The sequence below is a fragment of the Aethalodelphis obliquidens genome, unplaced genomic scaffold (genome assembly GCF_003676395.1).
Source record: "Aethalodelphis obliquidens isolate GAN/ISIS:26980383/991018 unplaced genomic scaffold, ASM367639v1 scaffold9, whole genome shotgun sequence".
In the NCBI taxonomy this organism is placed as follows: domain Eukaryota; kingdom Metazoa; phylum Chordata; class Mammalia; order Artiodactyla; family Delphinidae; genus Aethalodelphis; species Aethalodelphis obliquidens.
In genome coordinates, this window is record NW_020837953.1 from 36895948 (window position 1) to 36918213 (window position 22266).

General features: G+C 38.0%; 1 protein-coding gene across 15 annotated transcripts in view; it reads left to right on the forward strand.

The window, feature by feature from the left end:
- EIF4G3 (eukaryotic translation initiation factor 4 gamma 3) overlaps nucleotides 1–22266 on the forward strand; it is a 369011-nt gene that overhangs the window by 344455 nt on the left and 2290 nt on the right. For all 15 annotated transcript variants that reach the window (XM_027109874.1, XM_027109876.1, XM_027109872.1 and 12 more), the window contains 3 exons: nucleotides 7843–7989; nucleotides 18292–18373; nucleotides 21943–22089. In XM_027109874.1, coding sequence (XP_026965675.1) covers nucleotides 7843–7989; nucleotides 18292–18373; nucleotides 21943–22089 — 376 coding nt within the window. The remainder of the gene's footprint in view (nucleotides 1–7842; nucleotides 7990–18291; nucleotides 18374–21942; nucleotides 22090–22266) is intronic.

Consider the following 22266-nt stretch of genomic DNA (forward strand, 5'->3'; position numbering starts at 1 on the left):
CAACAAGGCAGAAGGCTACATAATCAATATAATCTGGTCCTAAGTAAAGAATTGTGGGGGACCAAATAGAGGCAACCGTAAAAAGAAGAGTGACAAAACAAAAACCTTCCTCTCAGAATGGTCCTGCAAGTCAGAACCCTTAAACATCTGAGGAAAATAAGTGCTAAGACAGCCAACAAAATCGGCAATAAGAAGAAAAAAATCACTCTTAGGTAAAAAGAAAACAATAAAGCAATCTGAAAATGGCTTTAAGTATATTTTAAGCTGGATAAAGACATTAGGTTAACTGTGGACTTTAGCTTCCTTTTGGTTGTAGTCTAGATACACTGAGGAGCACTCCTGCCATGATAATAAGAACCTACATAAGGCATAATTTATCTTGCATAGCTGGGCTCATAAAAAGTGGAGGAAATTCCCAAGTAACAAAACGAATAAGGGGGAAGAAAGCCAAAGATGAAATCGACTCTGAGCAGTAAGCACATGTAAAGGGTGTGTTGCCCAATACCATTATAAGCGCTGCCAGAGATCTTGAAGATGTTGAAATGGTCCCAGTTCAATATTACCCTGGCTCCAAGAAGCAGCAAACCAAAATGCTCTTTGGAGAAAACTATACTCAACTTAGCTCTTACTTTCTACAAATTAACATTATCTAAATATATGAGTTAATACTTAGAGTTCATTTAACATATAACGAAACAGGTAACCATGAGTGACAGTAAACAGACAGTAAGTGCAAGATTTAGACTTCAAAGACTTGAGATAATGGAATCATCACTCCGCATATAAAATAACATTATTTTAAAAAGAGAGACAAAAATGAGCAAACATGAAGAAAGTAGTCAAAATGACTGGGCAGATATAAAAAGAGAAGGAGAAGAAACTAGACAGAATTCTAAGAGCTGTTATGAAATTTAGAGGATAGAATGAGAAAGTCTAACGTGTCTAATTGGAGTCCTAGAAGGGAAAATAGGGTGAATGGAGAAGAGGCAATATTTGAAGAGACTGTGGCTGACTTTTCCAGAACTGAAAAATATATGACTCTATATAGAAAGCACATGTATACCACATAGAATAGTTACATTTTAATGAAACTGCATAATATCAAAAGCAAGCAAAAAACGATTTTAAAGTAGCTAGAAAGAAGCAGCACATTACCTACAAAGGAAAAGCAGACTTTGCAATAGCAACAATGAAAGCCAATTGTTATCAAAGTATACATAGATAACAATGAAAGATGGTGGCGTAATCTTTTTCTTTTTTGCGGGGGGGCGGGGGCTGCATCAGGTCTTAGTTGCGGTATGTGGGATCTTTCATTGAAGCGCGTGGGCTCTTCGTTGCGGAGCGCAGGCCTCCCTCTAGTTGTGGCGCACAGGCTCCAGGGTGTTTTGGGCTCTGTAGTTGTGGCATGTAGGTTCCAGAACATGTGGGCTCTGTAGTCTGCAGCACGCAGGCTCTCTAGTTGAGGCACAGGAGCTCAGTAGTTGCGGCGCATGGGCTTAGTTGCCCCATGACATGTGGGACCTTAGTTCCCTGGCCAGGGCTTGAACCCGTGTCCCCTGCATTGTAAGGCAGATTCTTTACCACTGGACCACCAGGGAAGTCCCAGAATAATCTTAAAGTGCTGAGAAAATATCAGTTAATCTAGAGTTGACTTCCAAATAAACTAACCTTTAAGGATAAGGGCAACATATATTTAGAAACTTAATAACACACTTCTAAATAACCCGTGAGTCAACGAGAAATCATAAAAGATTTTTTAAATATTTTATACTGAATGAAAATGAAAACACAACACATCAGAATTTGTGGAATGCAACTAAAGCCATACTTAGAGTGAAATTTTTAGCACTGAACACCTGTGTGTAGGAAACAAGTAAGGTCACAAATCAGTAACTTCAGCTTCAACCTTACAAAATTAGAAAATGGAAGAGCAAATAAAACTCAAAGTAAATAGAAAAAAGAAGGGGCTTCCCTGGTGGCTCAGTGGTTGAGAATATGCCTGCCAATGCGGGGGACACGGGTTCGAGCCCTGGTCTGGGAAGATCCCACATGCTGCGGAGCAACTACTGAGCCTGCGCGTCTGGATCCTGTGCTGTGCAACAAGAGAAGGCTGCGAAAGTGAGAGGCCCACACGCCGCGGTGAAGTGGCCTCTGCTTGCTGCAACTAGAGAAAGCCCTCGCACAGAAACGAAGACCCCACACAGCCAAAAATAAATAAATTTTAAAAAACGGAAATAACAAGAATCAGAGCAGAAGTCAATGAAACAGAAGAACAGTAGAGAAAAGTCACTGAAGTCAAAAGCTGGTTCTTTGAAAAGATAAAATTGATAAACCCCTCGCCAGACTAATCAGGAAAAATAAAAAAGAGAAGGCACAGATTTCTAATAAAAAGAATGAGAGAGGTGACATTGTATAGATTCTACACATAACAACAGGTAAGAGAATTTTGCAAATAATCTTTATGCCAATAAATACACCAACTTAGTTGAAATGAGTAAATTTCTTGACACAAACTACTAGAGCTGACTCAAGAAGAAGAACAGATAACCTGAATATCTATGAAAGAAATTGAAGTAGTTAACGTCTCACAAAGAAAACTCCAGGCACCAGTGAGTTCACTGATGAATTCTACGAAACATTTAAGGGAGAAATAATGCCAATTCTGCAAAGAATTCTACACCAATTCTTCCAAAACATTGAACAGGAGAGACTTATTTTCCAACTCATTCTGTGAGACCAGCATTAAACTGGTAACAAAATCAAGGGCATTTCAAGAAAAGAGAACTACAGACCAGTATTCCTAATGAACACGGAGAAAATCTTGTCAACAAAATTTTCACAAATCAAATGCAACAATATATAAAAAGGATAATACATCATAACCAGGTAGGTTTTATCACAGAAATGTAAGGTTAATTTAAAATTTAAAAATCAGTGTATGGATGGAGGGAAGATGATATAGTAAGAAGGTCCAGAATTAGTCCCTCCACTGAAACAACTATTGAGCTGGGAAGGTCTGTTAGAATCAGCTATTTTGGAATTGTGGAGTGGAACACGTGCACTACCAACACCAGGAGGATGCTTGATGAAAAAAAGAGTCTGGTAAATTCCAGTGATTTTGGTGTTTTGCATAGAAAGCTATCACCCCCCAGCTCTGTGACAGACAGCTGAGGAGACAGTAGCACCTTCTTTCTGGCGCCAGGTTGAGCACTAAAGACCTTGCCCTCTAAAGATTGGTGTTGTGTCTTTTAATCTGCGTAGCAGTTCACCGAGTATCCTGTGCAGGACCTTGATGTCATTTCAGCTCCTCACCCTGAAGGAACTTCTTGGATGGGGTCTGTCAAAGAACTTAAACAGAACACATTTATGTCTTCCCCATGCCCCCATGCCCCTCTCTTTTTCTTATTGGATCCAGGCATTCACTGAAATCTCTGAAAGGTCACTGGCTGACTGCAGAGGTAATGGATCAGAGACTTCAGTAACCATATACGAGAAGGAATATAGTCCTTGTCTAAAAGTCACTAAACAGATGACTGCAACATCATACAGGGTGAGGGAGAGAATCTGATGTCCAGACTTACTGCATTACACTGTCTAGTTTTCAACAAAAAAATTATGAAGTATTCAAAGAAACAGGAAAATACAGCTCATTCACAGGGGAAAATAAGAAAATGACAGAAAGCATCCCTGAGGAAGCCCAAACATTGGGAATACTAGACAAGGACTTTAACTGACGTAAATATGCTCAAGTTGCTGAGGAAAACCATGGACGAAGAAATAAAGGAAATCAGAATGATGAATTGAACAAGTTGAGAATACTGGTAAAGAGGTAGAAATTATAAAAAGGAGCCAAGTAGAAACTGAAAAGTGGTAATAGCTGAAATGAAAAATTAGACTCTTTCAACAGCAGGTTTGAGCAGGCAGAAGAATCAGTCAGCGAACTTGGAAACAGGGCAATTGAAATTGCTCAGTCAGTCAGGAATCACTGATTCAGCACTAATTTACTACGATGAAAATCCATCTTCAGTATTCACAACAGATACACTCTTTTACTAATTGTTTTGCTAATGAAATTTCTGGCATTGTTATATGGAACTGAATATCATTGAATTTTTTTAAAGTCCCTATAGTTTATTTTTTAAAGAAAACTTTAAATTGTAATAATACGTATTGAAAAAATAATCCATTTAACATATAAAGAGGCTTTGAAAAAAGAAATTGCTCAGTTTGAGGAGCAAAGAAAAGAGAATCAAGAAAAATTAACAGAGTCTAAGGACCTAGGGGACACTGTCAAACACATCAGTATATACATAATGTAGTCCCAGAGAAGGGAGAAAAGAGCAGAAGAAAGTATTTAAGTATTTGAAGAAATAATGGTCAAAAACTTCCCAAATTTGTTCAAAGATATGAATCTACACATCTAGGAATTTCAGCAAACTCCAGGCAGGATAAAGTCAGTTTGACATCAAGATATAATGAAACTGTTGAAAGACAAAAACAAAGAAGAAATCTTGAAAACATCAAGAGAGAAGAGACTCGTCACATACAAAGAAGCCTCAATAAGATTAACAGCCAGTTTATCATCAGAAACTATGGCTGTCAAAAGACACTGGAATGATATATTTAAAGTACTGGGCTTCCCTAGTGGTGCAGTGGTTAAGAATCCGCCTGCCAATGCAGGGGACACAGGTTCGAGCCCTGGTCCGAGAAGATCCCACATGCCGCGGAGCAACTAAGCCCGTGCACCACAACTTCTGAGCCTGAGCTCTTGAGCACGTGTGCCACAACTACTGAAGCCCACGCACCTAGAGCCCGAACTCCACAACAAGAGAAGCCACCGCAGTGAGAAGTCTGTGAACCACAATGAAGAGCAAGCCCCTGCTCGCCTCAACTAGAGAAAGCCCCGCGCGCAGCAACAAAGACCCAATGCAGCCAAAAAAAAAAGGATAACTAAAGTACTAAAATTTAAAGACTGTTTATATCTGGCAATATTTCCTATAAAAATGAAGAAGAAATTAAGACATTCCCAGATAAAAACTAAGTGAGTTAGCAGACCTTCCCTGCAAAACTGAGTCTGTCAGGCTGAAGCAAAAGAACACAAGAGTGTAGCTCAAAGCCATACAAAGAAACATAGATAACTGGTAAAAGTAACCACACAGGGAAATATAAAAGCAAGTATTATTATGTTTTTGGTTTGTAGTTCCTCATTTTCTTTGCTATATGATTTAAAAGGCAAATCCATAAGAAAATAACTATAAATATGTGTTAATGGGCATACATTGTATAAAGATGTAATTTATGAAAATAACTACCCAAGGATGGTTTCTCACAGAATTCCCGTGAGACCCAACAGTTGTACTTCTAGGTGTATATCCAAGAGAAATGAAATCATATGGCACCCTGATTTGAAGTCAAATAAACCTGGATTCAGGTTCCAGTTTTCTACGACTTAAGACTTCAAGCAAATTACTTGATTTCTCTAAGCCTCATATTCCTCACCTATGAAATGCTTATAAGAACTATCTGGTAGAATTTTTATGGGGATTAAATGAGATAATGTTTAAGAAGCACTGAGCATAGAGAGGAACTCAGTCAGTTACGGATGATGTTGTTATTAATAAAAATGTTCAGGGCTTCCCTGGTGGCGCAGTGGTTGAGAGTCTGCCTGCCGATGCAGGGGACACAGGTTCATGCCCCGGTCCGGGAAGATCCCACATGCCACGGAGCAGCTGGGCCCGTGAGCCATGGCCACTGAGCCTGCGCGTCCGGAGCCTGTGCTCCACAATGGGAGAGGCCACAACAGTGAGAGGCCCACATACCACAAAACAAACAAACAAACAAAAAATGTTTAAAAGACCAAAAAAAATGAGGTTCCAGAAAACTTGGCCTTCTGTATCCTGAATATTAGCTTTCTTCTAAAATGGCTGGTTTAGGGACTCCCCTGGTGGTCCAGTGGTTAAGACTCCACACTCCCAATGCAGTGGGGGGGCCTGGGTTCGATCCCTGGTCAGGGTACTAAGCCTTTGTGCCGCAACTATTGAGCCGGCGTGTCGCAACTAGAGAAGCCTGTGCGCCACAACTAGAGAGCCCATGAGCCACAACGAAGACCCAGCGCAGCCAACATAAATAAAAATTAAAATGGCTGGTTTAATGCCCTTTTTCCGGGAACCCACGTACATTCTGCAAGAGGTAGTGATGAGCTGATCCATAAATTTGAAGCCCAGCCTTCTAGGTTCTAGGAGGATTCAATAACGTATACAGAAACACAGGGATTCTGAGAAATAAATGTTTCTCTCCAATGACCAAGGTAAACTTTACAGCTCACCACTGACTCTGTTTGGCCATGGTAAAGACGTTCACTTTCACATTTTTATGTCGTATTATATTAATGAGCAATGTAATTCATTTTTGATTTTGCTGCTGTTGTTAATCACTCTCAGACCTTCAATCATCTATGTAGATATAGGGTAGGTTAAAGAGGTATTCTGTGTAGGTGTTCTAACACCTAAGAGTGTTAGAACAAATTTGGAGAATGTTTCAAGGCTGTGAAAAATTGCCTGTTCTTAAAAGAACTTATGGCCATCTTCTTGTGATTTTGTATATATATTGAAATGTGGTGGTTGAGATATTTATCAACATTGAATCAGAAAAATTGTAACACTGAATCATGTTTCTAAACTCCATAGGAATATATTTTAAAATGGGCATAAGTGGTAAGGACAATTAAAACGATAGAATGAAATTTTTTTTCCACAGAATTCAAGGTAATTTTTTCTTTGTGGATCAAAGGAGGGTATAGGAATATATCAGAGTCTTCTAAGGTATTAGAGGAAAATATGTTAATAATCTTTAATATTTTAATCATGGTTTTTTCATAGAGAAATTTCATAAGGCAAAACATATACCTCATTTCCTTATACCCTTGAAAATGAAAAATCATTTTGATTATTGATTTTTTTTAACTACCATCTAAGAGTTAAACAATTATGGCATCATTTCTCACACTCAGATTCAGAATGGTCAAGAGGTGTTTGAAGGACTTGACAAAACTAAAAGTATAGAGTTTTTGACAGCTGCTCGGTGGCAATAGTGATACTAAATCATAGGCTGCAGAAAGGGAGTTAAATTGTACCCTTGCCAGTACTCCTGCCCTGCCTTAGAGCTATGTCACAGCTAAAAGCCAGACTGAAGCACCCAGGGGTATTATGTTAAATGAAATAAGTCAAGAGAAAGACAAATACTGCATGATTTCACTTATATATGGATTCTACAAAACAAATCAAAACCCATAGATACAGCGAATAGGTAGTTGGTTGCCAGAGGGGAAGGGGTTGGCAGGGGTGAAATAGGTGAAGGGGGGGGGTCAAGAGGTACAAACTTCCAGTTATAAAATAAATAAGTTATGAGGATGTAATGTATAGCATGGAGAACACAGTCAATAGTATTGTATTGACTTTGTATGGTGACAGATAATGACTAGACTTATTGTGGTGACCATTTCACGGTGTATACAAATGGCAAATCACTATGTTGTACACATGAAACTAATATAATATTATATGTCAGATGTACTTAAATTTTTTAAAAAGACTGAAACTCAGAATGATTTGGAGAAGTAAGCTTTTGTTTTTAAGAAGAAGCAGAGCTATGCAGTATTAAAAAATGGGGAAATATTCAGAAGGATAATGGAGTGAGAATCTATTAGAACAATAAATATAGAATGGCTTCTGCTGATCATTTTGATTCCATGTGCAATAGAAGAGATAGCCCATGACTTTGTTTTCCTCTCAGGGTGATAATAATATTGAATTATGTTAATATGTTTAACACTGTATGTTACAGAAGTTGGACTTTATAGAGTCTGATGGTTCCTGTTCCTCTGAAGCACTTTCAAAGAAAGAACTCTCTGCCGAAGAGCTGTATAAGCGACTCGAGAAACTCATTATTGAGGACAAAGCAAATGATGAACAGATCTTTGACTGGGTAGAGGTATAAAGACTATGTCACCTTCCCTGATATCTCTGCAAGAAAGATTCTTGTGGGATCCCTTCATTCACGTATTTACCCTGTCACTTAATGGGAGTTTTTAACTTTAATGAAGTTAGTTTTTATTCTTACATGTTTATGTATTTGAAAGTAATGCTGTTTTTCTATTTTTATAAGATTCATAGTCTTTTATAAAGTCAGGTAAAAATATTCAGAACATAAGCCATTTTTCTGGATCTCTCATTAGTTTTGGATACACCCTGCATTTTACCATTCAAAAATTTGCATTTCTTTCTGAATGTTGTCATGTTTTAAATACTAATCTGGATAAAATTAATAAGCAATATATAATTATTATTAAATGTGTTGACTGACATTTTCATAACAACGCTCCCTTCTGGAAACTTCATATCTTACTTATCTTGTGTTATGGAGTCTGTTGATCATGTCCATTTTTAATTTGTTACTGTATTCCTTTAAATAGTAACTTCTGTTTATGTACATGTGTTTTATTTGTGCACATTTCCATGGGATCGTATACTAATCCAAGTTGAAAGAAAGCCATTGAAGGCTAATCTAGTTCTCTCCCTCTTGCATAAATCTTGTTTTGTAGTCCTTCTAATGGGCTGTTGTTTTCTTAACAACTCATTTCCAGGCACTGAGAAATAATGAAGCTTCTGATAAATTGATTTTTTTACCTATTTTCCCTGCTGTCTATACGATAATCTGTCAACTCACCTAATTCAGAATCTTTTTAAAGTAATTTATACTAGTCAGTAAGATATATCCCTATCTCCCCCTCTAGGTTCTTTCATTCCTTCCTGAAATCTAGATATCCAGACCCTTGTCTGCTTATTCTCATACAAACATAACCTGGATTTTGAACATTCCTCTCAAAGTGACATGTGCAAACTGAGCATGATCACCGGGTGTGGTCCAACAGTACAGAGTTAGGTGGTGCTTTTTGCTTTTTTTTTTTTTTTTTAAAACTGTGCTTCTGGCAGGCTCACTACACTGAGCTCAAACTGCTCTTTCAGTCTTTTTATTTTTTTAACATCTTTATTGGAGTATAATTGCTTTACAATGGTGTGTTAGTTTCTGCTGTATCACAAAGTGAATCAGCTGTACGTATACATATATCCCCATATCTCCGCCCTCTTGCATCTCCCTCCCACCCTCCCTATCCCACCCCTCTAAGTGGTCACAAAGCACCAAGCTGATCTCCCTGTGCTATGCGGCTGCTTCCCACTAGCTAGCTATTTACATTTGGGAGTCTGTATATGTCCATGCCATTCTCTCACTTCATCCCAGCTTCCCCTTCCCCCTCCCCATGTCCTCAAGTCCATTCTCTACATCTGTGTCTTCATTCCAGTCCTGCCCCTAGGTTCTTCATAACTTTTTTTTTTTTAAGATTCCATATATATGTGTTAGCATACGGTATTTGTTTTCCTCTTTCTGTCTTACTTCACTCTGTACGACAGACTCTAGGTCCATCCATCTCACTATAAATAACTCAATTTTGTTTCTTTTTATGGCTGAGTAATATTCCATTGTATATATGTGCCACATCTTCTTTATCCCTTCATCTGTCGATGGACACTTAGGATGCTTCCATCTCCTGGCTATTGTAAATAGACCTGCAATGAACATTGTGGTACATGACTCTTTTTGAATTATGGTTTTCTCAGGGTATATGCCCAGTAGTAGAATTGCTGGGTCATATGGTAGTTCTATTTTCAGTTTTTTAAGGAACCTCCGTACTGTTCTCCATAGTGGCTGTATCAATTTACATTCCCACCAACAGTGTAAGAGGGTTCCCTTTTCTCCACACCCTCTCTAGCATTTGTTGTCTGTAGATTTTTTGATGATGGCCATTCTGACTGGTGTGAGGTGATACCTCATTGTAGTATTGATTTGCATTTCTCTAATGATTAGTGATGTTGAGCATTCTTTCATGTGTTTGTTGGCGATCTGTATATCTTCTTTGGAGAAACGTGTATTTAGGTCTGCCCATTTTTGGATTGGGTTGTTTGTTCTTTTGATACTGAGTTGCATGAGCTGCTTGTAAATTTTGGAGGTTAATCTTTTGTCAGTTGCTTCATTTGCAAATATTTTCTCCTATTCTGAAGGTTGTCTTTTCGTCTTGTTTAAGGTTTCCTTTGCTGTGCAAAAGCTTTTAAGTCTCATTACGTCCCATTTGTTTATTTTTGTTTTATTTCCATTTCTCTAGGAGGTGGGTCAAAAAGGATCTTGCTGAGATTTATGTCATAGAGAGTTCTGCCTGTGCTTTCCTCTAAGAGTTTGATAGTGTCTGGCCTTACATTTAGGTCTTTAATCCATTTTGAGTTTATTTTTGTGTATGGTGTTAGGGAGTGTTCTAATTTCATTGTTTTACATGTAGCTGTCCAGTGTTCCCAGCACCACTTATTGAAGAGGCTGTCTTTTCTCCATTCTATATTCTTGCCTCCTTTATGAAAGATAAGGTGACCATATGTGTGTGGGTTTATCTCTGGGCTTTCTATCCTGTTCCATTGATCTATATTTCTGTTTTTATGCCAGTACCATACTGTCTTGATTACTGTAGCTTTGTAGTATAGTCTGAAGTCAGGGAGCCTGATTCCTCCAGCTCTGTTTTTCTTTCTCAAGATTGCTTTGGCTATTCGGGGTCTTTAGTGTTTCCATACAAATTGTAAAATTTTTTGTTCCAGTTCTATGAAAAATGCCATTGGTAGTTTGATAGGGATTCCATTGAATCTTTAGATTGCTTTGGGTAGTGTAGTCATTTTCACAGTATTGATTATTCCAATCCAAGAACATGGTATATCTCTGCATCTGTTTGTATCATCTTTAATTTCTTTCATCAGTGTCTTATAGTTTTCTACATACAGGTCTTTTGTCTCCTTATGTAGGTTTATTCCTAGGTATGTTATTCTTTTTGTTGCAGTGGTAAATGGGAGTGTTTCCTTAATTTCTCTTTAAGATTTTTCATCATTAGTGTATAGGAATGCAAGAGATTTCTGTGCATTAATTTTGTATCCTGCTACTTTACGAGATTCGTTGATTAGCTCTAGTAGTTTTCTGGGAGCATCTTTAGGATCCTCTATGTATAGTATGTCATCTGCAAACAGTGACAGCTTTACTTCTTCTTTTCCCGTTTGGATTCCTTTCATTTCTTTTTCTTCTCTGATTGCTGTGCCTAAAACTTTCAAAACTATGTTGAATTTTTTTTTTTTTTTTTTTTTTTTTTTGCGGTACACAGGCCTCTCACTGTTGTGGCCTCTCCCGTTGCGGAGCACAGGCTCCGGATGCGCAGGCCCAGCAGCCATGGCTCACAGGCCTAGCCTCTCCGTGGCATGTGGGAGTTTCCTGGACCGGGGCACGAACCCGTGTCGCCTGCATCGGCAGGCGGACTCTCAACCACTGCGCCACCAGGGAAGCCCAACTATGTTGAATTTTAATAGTGGTGAGAGTGGACAAACTTGTCTTGTTCCTGATCTTAGTGGAAATGGTTTCAGTTTTTCACCATTGAGAACGATGTTGGCTATGGGTTTGTCATATATGGTCTTTATTATGTTGAGGTAGGTTCCCTCTATGCCTCCTTTCTGGAGGGTTTTTATCATCGATGGGTGTTGAATTTTGTTGAAAGCTTTTTCTGCATCTCTTGAGATTATCATATGGTTTTTTCCTTCAATTTGTAAAAACGATTTATCACATTGGTTGATTTGCATATATTGAAGAATCCTTGCATTCCTGGGATAAACCCCACTTGATCATGGTGTATGATCCTTTTAATGTGCTGTTGGATTCTGTTTACTAGTATTTTGTTGAGGATTTTTACATCTATGTTCATCAGTGATATTGGCCTGTAGTTTTCTTTCTTTGTGACATCTTTGTCTGGTTTTGGTATCAGGGTGATGGTGGCCTTGTAGAATGAGTTGGGGCGTGTTCCTCCCTCTGCTATATTTTGGAAGGGTTTGAGAAGGATACGTGTTAGCTCTTCTCTAAATGTTTGATAGAATTCGCCTGTGAAGCCATCTGGTCCTGGGCTTTTGTTTGTTGGAAGATTTTTAATCACAGTCTCAATTTCAGTGCTTGTGATTGGTCTGTTTATATTTTCTATTTCTTCCTGGTGCAGTCTCTGAAGGTTGTGCTTTTCTAAGAATTTGTCCATTTCTTCCAGGTTGTCCATTTTATTGGCATATAGTTGACTGTAGTAATCTCTCATGATCCTTTGTATTTCTGTAGTGTCAGTTGTTACTTCTCCTTTTTCATTTCTAATTGTATTGATTAGAGTCTTCTCCCTTTTTTTCTTGATGAGTCTGGCTAATGGTTTATCAATTTTCTTTATCTTCTCAAAGAACCAGCTTTTAGTTTTATTGATCTTTGCTATTGTTTCCTTCATTTCTTTTTCGTTTATTTCTGCTTTGATCTTTATGATTTCTTTCCTTCTGCTAACTTTGGGGTGTTTTTGTTCTTCTTTCTCTGATTGCTTTAGATGTAAGGTTAGGTTGTTTATTTGAGATGTTTCTTGAGGTAGGATTTTATTGCTATAAACTTTCCACTTAGAACTGCTTTTGCTGCATCCCATAGATTTGGGGTTGTCGTGTTTTCATTGTCATTTGTCTCTAGGTAGGTTTTGATTTTCTCTTTGATTTCTTCAGTGATCTCTTCGTTATTAAGTAGTGTATTGTTTAGCCTCCATGTGTTTGTATATTTTTACGGATTTTTTTCCTGCAGTTGATATCTAGTCTCATAGCGTTGTGGCTGGAAAAGGTACTTGATACGATTTCAATTTTTCTTAAATTTACCAAGGCTTGATTTGTGACCCAAGATATGATCTATCCTGGAGAACATTCCATGAGCACTTGAGAAGAAAGTGTATTCTGTTGGTTTTGGGTGGAATGTCCTATAAATATCAATTAAGTCCATCTTGTTTAATGTATTATTTACAGCTTGTGTTTCCTTATTTATTTTCATTTTGGATGATCTGTCCATTGGTGAAAGTGGGGTGTTAAAGTCCCCTACTATGATTTTGTTACTGTTGATCTCCCCTTTTATGGTTATTAGCATTTGCCTTATGTATTGAGGTGCTCCTAAGTTGGGTGCATAAATATTTACGATTGTTTTATCTTCTTCTTGGATTGATCCCTTGTTCACTATTTAGTGTCCTTCTTTGTCTCTTGTAATAGTCTTTGTTTTAAAGTCTATTTTGTCTGATGTGAGAATTGCTACTCCAGCTTTCTTTTATTTCTATTTGCATGGAATATCTTTTTCCATCCCCTCACTTTCAGTCTGTATGTGTCCCTAGGTCTGAAGTGGGTCTCTTGTACACAGCATATATACGGGTGTTGTTTTTGTATTTGTTCAGCCAGTCTATGTCTTTTGGTTGGAGCATTTAATCCATTTACATTTAAGGTAATTATCGATATGTATGTTCCTATTACCATTTTCTTAATTGTTTGGGGTTTGTTATTGTAGGTCTTTTCCTTCTCTTGTGTTTCCTGCCTAGAGAAGTTCCTGTAGCATTTGTTGTAGAGCTGGTTTGGTGATGCTGAATTCTCTTAGCTTTTGCTTGTCTGTGAAGGTTTTAATTTCTCCATCGAGTCTGAATGTGATCCTTGCTGGGTAGAGTAATCTTGGTTGTATGTTCTTCCCTTTCATTACTTTAAATATGTCCTGCCACTCCCTTCTGGCTTGCAGAGTTTCTGCTAAAAGATCAGCTGTTAACCTTATGGGGATTCCCTTGTATGTTATTTGTTGTTTTTCTCTTGCTGCTTTTAATATTTTTTCTTTGTATTTAATTTTTGATAGTTTGATTAATATGTGTGTCTTGGCATGTTTCTCCTTGGATTTATCCTGTATGGGACTCTGTGCTTCCTGGACTTGATTGACTATTTCCTTTCCCATATTAGGGAAGTTTTCAACTATAATCTCTTCAAATATTTTCTCAGTCCCTTTCTTTTTCTCTTCTTCTGGGACCCCTATAATTCGAATGTTGGTGTGTTTAGTGTTGTCCCAGAGGTCAATGAGACTGTCCTCAAATTCTTTTCATTCTTTTTTCTTTATTGTGCTCTGCGGTAGTTATTTCCACTATTTTATCTTCCAGGTCACTTACCTGTTCTTCTGCCTCAGTTATTCTGCTATTGATTCCTTCTAGAGAATTTTAAATTTCATTTATTGTGTTGTTCATCATTGTGTGTTTGCTCTTTAGTTCTTCTAGGTCCTTGTTAAACGTTTCTTATATTTTCTCCATTCTATTTCCAAGATTTTGGATCATCTTTACTATCATTACTCTGAATTCTTTTTCAGGTAGACTGCCTATTTCCTCTTCATTTGTTTGGTCTGGTACGTTTTTACCTTGCTCCTTCATCTGCTGTGTGTTTCTCCATCTTCTCATTTTGCTTAACTTACTGTGTTTGGGGTCTCCTTTTCGTAGGCTGCAGGTTTGTGGTTCCCGCTGCTTTTGGTGTCTGTCCCCAGTGGCTAAGGATGGTTCAGTGGGTTGCGCAGGCTTCCTGGTGGAGAGGACTAATGCTGTTGCTGCGCTCTCCTCTGTGGCCCCGAAGCTTCCCCCCTGCCTCGCCCCCCTCCCCCCATCTCCGCCAGTGAAGGGACTTCCTAGTGCGTGGAAACTTTTCCCCCTTCACAGCTCCCTCCTAGAGGTGCAGGTTTTGTCCCTATTCTTTTGTCTGTGTTTATTCTTTTTTCTTTTGCCCTACCCAGGTACCTGGGGAGTTTCTTGCCTTTTGGGAAGTCTGAGGTCTTTTGCCAGCGTTCAGTAGATGTCCTGTAGGAGTTGTTCCACATGTAGATGTATTTCTGATGTATTTGTGGGGAGGAAGGTGATCTCCACGTCTTACTCCTCTGCCATCTTGAAGGTCTCCTTGCTCTTTCAGTCTTGTAGTACCCATTCTTTTATATTCTACAGGTTAGTCACCTCTCCCATCCCAAACTTATGCATTTGGTTTTGAACCAAAATGGTGTTTTAAAAATTCATTTCTTTTTGTTAAATAGTTATTTATTTAATTTATTTATTTGGTTGCACTGGGTCTTAGTTGCAGCAGGTGGGCAGACTCTTTATTTGCAGCTCACCAGCTCCTTAGTTGTGGCATGCAGACATGCAGACTCTTAGTTGCAGCATGCATGTACGATCTAGTTCCCTGACCAGGGATTGAACCCTGGCCCCCTGCATTGGGAGCGTGGAGGCTTATCCAGTGTGCCACCGGGGAAGTCCCTTAATAATTTAATTCTGTTTACATTTATCTTCTTAAATAAGACAGTTTTTTTTTTTAGTCTTGTCAGGACATTTTAGATTCTGACTTGGTCATAAATTTTGCTTGCCATCTTTTTCACTTTGTATCCTCCTTGCATTTCATTAATATGTCAACTTTGTCCTCATTCGAGTTATGGGTAAAATGTGTGAATGGGGTAGGACCAAGGATAAAGCAGCATACTTTTCAGGACCAAATCTCACCCCACCCCTGTGGACATTTCAGCTATTAACTTGTTTATTATTTCACATCATTCTAATGTCTAGTTCACCTTTTCATCTTGTCCATAAGGGGATATCTCTTACTAGATAATTTGTCAAATGCCTTGCTAAAGTCTAGAAAAGTGAAGGCTGTATCCATCTGAGCTACCGTATACTGATTGTATCAGAAAAGGAAAGAAGTTTAGTTTAGCATGACTTGTTTTTCATGTATGTATTTATTCCTCTTAACATAACCATCTCTTTCCGCTCTAAGACTTTTAAACCATTCATATGATAGTTTGTTATAGATTTTAGCATAGAATCAGCATCAGGCTTTCCGGTATATTGTTGACATCATCAGACACCTTCTTTTTTTTTTTTTTTTTTTTTTTGCGATACGCGGGCCTCTCACTGTCGTGGCCTCTCCCGTTGCGGAGCACAGGCTCCGGATGCGCAGGCTCAGCGGCCATGGCTCATGGGCCCAGCCACTCCGCGGCATGTGGGATCTTCCTGGACCGGGGCGTGAACCCGTGTTCCCTGCATCGGCAGGCGGACTCTCAACCACTGCGCCACCAGGGAAGCCCCAGACACCTTCTTTTATGTTTTAAAAGTCAGGTCAATGTTTGCATACTTAACATCATTCTCCTTCTCCATGATTTTTCATAGATTTCAGCAGTTTGGTCTTTTATTCTGTTTCTCATGTATTGCAAAATGATGCTGTTTTTACCTCTTCGTCCATGTTGGGCCTCATTTTTTAAATATCAGTATTTATTCTGCCTAGTCCAGACCAACAATTATTCTCCTTAAATAGAAGATGAAGGGTAAATTGTACTGAATGTAAATTATACCTAACAAAGGTGACTTTTAAAAAAGGAGCAAGAAGAGAAAAACATAATGGTCACTGAGCTGACAATACATATAAGGTGTTCGTTGCTCTGTGTGTGATACTGGTACTATATAATAATCTGATTTCGCTTATCAATTCCAATTAGCAGACCCATCTTCCTTATTGTTCTGTGCATTTTTGTTAACATCTTTGCTTAATCTTTAGTGTTCTTGATACTTTTCTTCGTGTCTTTTCTATTCTTGAATGTTAGAATTACAGTATGTGGCTATTTGGTAGAAGAAATATGCAATTTTTTTCTTTAAAACAGAAGAAACAGTCAGATGGTTTGGAAGTGTTATTTATTATCTAATCACATTTAGCTAATTTGTTTATTTTTCTCAGACTCCGCTTGAAGTCTAATCCTTGGGGATTTCAAATGATATTCAGTTGAAATAGCTCTACAACATGTTTATAAAGTATTGTTGGGCCAAAAAGTAATGGTGTGTTTTTATTCTCACATTTATTCTTCAAAAATAATTGTTCAGACTTTGCAGAAGTAATTTCTGGGGCTAGACCAGCTTTGGCTTCAGCCTGTTTATTTTTTAAAGAGGTATACCAGCAACGGGCTATAACACATAAATCATCATGAAATCTTTTATGCATAGTTCTTGCCCCACCCTATCCTCAGCCTTAGCTGTCAGCAGTGCCACCACATGTTTCTGTCCTGTGGGAAAAGATCGGTAACAAAAGGTATCACGGCCCTCTGTGTTCAGCTCTGCCAGTGTCCCGCAGAGCCGGCCATCTTACTTGTTAACCACTCTTAATTCTGCTCTCAGGAAGCCGCCAGTTCCTCCCAGGTGATGTGCAAGGTTAGGTATTCAACAAAGAGAGAGCTGCTGGTTAGTCTGTGTCAGTTCTGAAATTCATAAACGTTAAACTGATCTCTAAATATCTTTGAAATTCTTAGCTTTCTAACACATAACATTTAAAATGACATCTTTAATTTTTTCCTAGCAAGTCATTTTAAGGCTGACTCTTTCAGTAGAAAATACTATGCTATGCTGTTAAAAGAAGCTGAGATAAGCATGAATTCTGTTCACAGGCATAAGGAGCATAAACTCTGGAAAATATTTGAAATACCTGCCTAGAAAATGGCCACTTTTGTTTGTCTTTTCCTTTTGCTAGTCATCTGGTTTAGTATAGTGGGTTTTTTTCTTTGAATTTTAATTTATTTTATTTTTATACAGCACGTTCTTGTTAGTTATCTGTTTTATACACATCAGTGCATATATATCAATCCCAATCTCCCAATTCATCCCACCCCTTCACCCCCCCACTTTCCCCCCTTGGTGTCCATACTAGTGTAGTGTTTTATAGCAAAAAGATAAGATCCTAAGAGAAACTAAAAAATAAATTGGGGGCCCATTTACTCTATTTACCTTATCTCTAAATACATTTTTTTACCATCCTTAGAAAAGAGTAATAGTTTTCTCACCACCACCTGAAGAGTTTGTTTGAGGTAATGCTTGAAATTAACCTCCAAGTCACATTAAAATTAAGATGAGAAAGCGGTGTTAGTACATCTAGACATAGTTGCACACTACTGAGCAAAGTAGGCTTTAAAATACTGCGTGGTTGTGGTGTAGTTGTTCTTTCAACTTTATAGATTTGGATAGATCATCTTAGTATGCCTTATTTATTGAGAAGGGAAAATGCTTTTAAATGGTTACGTTTCTGAATGTATATAGTACACAGCACTGTTTAACTGAATGAGCAAAGGATAGGGGATAGTAAGCTCTCTGAAAATGAAATACTGCTACTGAGAGCATTTTCGGACAGAACTGGCGATAGCCCCAGTATTTTCTGGTGAATTAGAAGACTAATTTTTACAAGAAAGTTGAGCATGATCCCGTCTGCCCTTAGGGCCAGACAAAGCCAGGTTTAGGGGAAAATAATTTCTCTGGTGTGCAAGGGTACCTTTAACTATTCTATTTACTTTTGATTCCAGGCTAACCTAGATGAAAGCCAGATGAGTTCACCTACATTCCTTAGAGCTTTAATGACAGCTGTTTGTAAAGCAGCTATTATAGGTAAGTAATATTTCTGAAGGCAGCTCTTAACACCTGAAATCCCCCGTATGTCAACTACTGATGAGATGATATGGGTCAGAGTTTATATTGCCCTCCAGACTTGCCCTGTAAAGCTCAGTTTCTGTGCCAAATGGATACCATGTCTGTCTGTAATGCCTGGCTGTCTCGGGCAGGGGGATGAATAGCTGCTCTGCCTGCAGAGAGCCCAGATGTGAGCAGTTGCTGCATGCCTTGTGTTCCTCAGCTCAACAGGAAGTTGGTGCATGATCCTTGGGTTGTTTTATACTCTGCTACATGTGACTTTTCCTTTACTTTTCACCTCCAACATTCAAAGCCTCCTGTCTTGCATTGAAGAGTTCTAAAGAACAGTTTGAATATTCTTATTTAATATCAATGAAGGGCTAATCTCAACAGAAAAGCCATTATATGTAAATACATATATGAGGAAAGAAAATAGCAATTATTTCTCCTGCTTTATGTTGACTTTATATGATAAGACATAGGTGGATAGGATTCAGATTGGTAGAAAACCTAAATGTTCCAAGCTGCATATAGTTTTTAACAGTACTTGATGAGATCATCCACTTAGTCTCAGATAGAAATCCACATTTCTGTCACTGAAGTAGAAAAAAAAAAGAAATCTGTCAGCTCAAAAGTTGTTCAGAATTTCAGGTCTGTCTTTATCATTATAGAGATAGCTTCAGAGTTTAAGATTTTCTCTCAGATGAACGTTTTTTCAGATGAATGTTTTTTCAATGTTAGTTCTTTACCAAGGAAAATAACAAGCTAAGTGGAAAGTCTTCATTAAAATTTTTAAAATAATTTTCAGTATCTATAGAACCATAAGACTTTGGTGTTTTAATATCAGAGTTGTAAAGTATAGAAGCTGCTTTTAAAAACAAGATTGTGTCCCGGTGCTAACTTACAGAGGAAATAAAACTGCAGGCTTAAGCTTGTACAAGCCTCTTAGATAGTCTCATCCACTAGAGGGCAGACAGCAGAAGCAAGAAGAACTACAGTTCTGCAGCCTGTGGAACGAAAACCACATTCACAGAAAGACAAGATGAAAAGGCAGAGGGTTATGTACCAGATGAAAGAACAAGATAAAACCCCAGAAAAACAACTAAATGAAGTGGAGATAGGCAACCTTCCAGAAAAAGAATTCAGAATAATTATAGTGAAGATGATCCAGGACCTCGGAAAAAGAATGGAGGCAAAGATCGAGAAGATGCAAGAAATGTTTAACAAAGACCTTGAAGAATTAAAGAACAAACAAACAGAGATGAACAATACAATAACTGAAATGAAAAATACACTAGAAGGAATCAATAGCACAATAACTGAGACAGAAGAACGGATAAGAGACCTGGAAGACAGAATGGTGGAATTCACTGCCACGGAACAGAATAAAGAAAAAAGAATGAAAAGAAATGAAGACAGCCTAAGAGATCTCTGGGATAGCATTAAACGCAACAACATTCGCATTATAGGGGTCCCAGAAGGAGAAGACAGAAAGGACCCGAGAAAATATTTGAAGAGATTATAGTCGAAAACTTCCCTAACATGGGAAAGGAAATAGCCACCCAAGTCCAGGAAGCACAGAGAGTCCCAGGCAGGATAAACCCAAGGAGAAACACACCAAGACACATAGTAATCAAATTGACAAAAATTAAAGACAAACAAAAATGATTGAAAGCAACAAGGGAAAAATGACAAATAACATACAAGTGAACTCCCATAAGGTTAACAACTGATTTCTCAACAGAAAGTCTACAAGCCAGAAGGGAGTGGCACGATATATTTAAAGTGATGAAAAGGAAGAACCTACAACCAGGATTACTCTACCCAGCAAGGATCTCATTCAGATTCGATGGAGAAATCAAAAACTTTACAGACAAGCAAAAGCTAAGAGAATTCAGCACCACCAAACCAGCTCTACAACAAATGCTAAAGGAACTTCTCTAAGTGGGAAACACAAGAGAAGAAAGGGACCTACAAAAACAAACCCGAAACAATTGAGAAGATGGTAATAAGAACATACATATCCATAATTACCTTAAATGTGAATGGATTAAATGCTCCAACCAAAAGACACAGGTTTGCTGAATGGATACAAGAACAAGACCCATCTATATGCTGTCTACAAGAGACCCACTTCAGACCTAGGGACACATACAGACTGAAAGTGAGGGGATGGAAAAAGATACTCCATGCAAATGGACACCAAAAGAAAGCTGGAGTAGCAATACTCATATCAGATAAAATAGACTTTAAAATAAAGAATGTTAAAAGAGACAAGGACACCACATAATGTTCAAGGGCTCAATACATAAGGCAACTGCTAACAGCTGTAAAAGAGGAAATCAACAGTAACACAATAATAGCGGGGGACTTTAACACCTCACCTAAACCAATGGACAGATCATCCAGACAGAAAATTAATAAGGAAACACAGGCTTTAAATGACACAATAGACCAGATAGATTTAATTGATATTTATAGGAGATTCCATCCGAAAACAGCAGATTACACTTTCTTCTCAAGTGCACACGGTACATTCTCCAGGATAGATCACATCTTGGGTCACAAATCAAGCCTTGGTAAATTTAAGAAAATTGAAATCATATCGAGCAACTTTTCCGACCACAATGCTATGAGATCAGAAGTCAATTACAAGGAAAAAAACATAAAAAACACAAACACATAGAGGTTAAACAATACGTTACTAAATAACCAAAGATCATTGAAGAAATCAAAGAGGAAATCAAAAAAATACCTAGAGACAAATGACAACGAAAACACGACGATCCCAAAACCTATGGGATGCAGCAAAAGCAGCTTTAAGAGGGAAGTTTATAGCAATACAATCCTACCTCAAGAAACAAGAAAAATCTCAAATAAACCATCTAATCTTACACCTAAATGAACTAGAGAAAGAAGAACAAACAAAACCCAAAGTTAGTAGAAGGAAAGAAATCATAAAGATCAGAGCAGAAATAAATGAAATAGAAACAAAGAAAACAATAGCAAAGATCAATAAAGCTAAAAAACAAAAACAAAAAACCACTCATGCTTCTAGGCCCTGAGCATGCTTTTCTTAGCCCTTTTTTTACTGTGCCTTTCCCTCAGAAGGCTCAGATTAAATGTGTTGTTTGCCACTGTCACAGTTAGTCCTCATCCTGATAGTAATAATAAAATGGTTCTAATTCTTTTACCCTTGTGAAAAGATTTTATATGAACTATCACTTTAATTTCCTTTCTAATTCCTTTTGTAGTTTGAAATGTTATGAAACCACTGTCCCTGTTTCATTACGATTAAAGATAAAGGACTGAGTATGCTGCTCTTGAGGGAACCCAGCACTCTAAATATATCCGCCCCCCCTCTATATTTTTGTTTGTTTGTTTCAGGGAGAATATCCCATTAAGAATTTCAGAAAATTTTGGGTTTCAAAATCTTTGCCTTGGACCCCCTTGCTTCCTCTTTCCTTGCAGAGTCATGTGTGTCTTATCAACTCAGAAAATTGAAAATGGCTCTGTGTGTTAATGCTCAGTTCTTCTATCACCTCCAGCCGACTGTTCTACCTTCCGAGTAGACACTGCTGTTATCAAGCAGAGAGTGCCGATCTTAATCAAGTACCTAGACTCAGATACGGAGAAGGAACTGCAAGCACTTTATGCACTACAAGCATCAATAGTAAAACTTGATCAACCTGCCAGTAAGTTTACCTCTTGCTACAATTAACCCAACCAGAGGGTGAGATTTATCCAGGCCAAGACATGAGAGATGGTTGGATGGGCTTGAACAGTGGATAATAGAAGAATCACTAATTACAAAAACTCAGATAACCAATAACTTTAATAGACCTGAACGTTTTTAAGTGTTTGACTTTTAT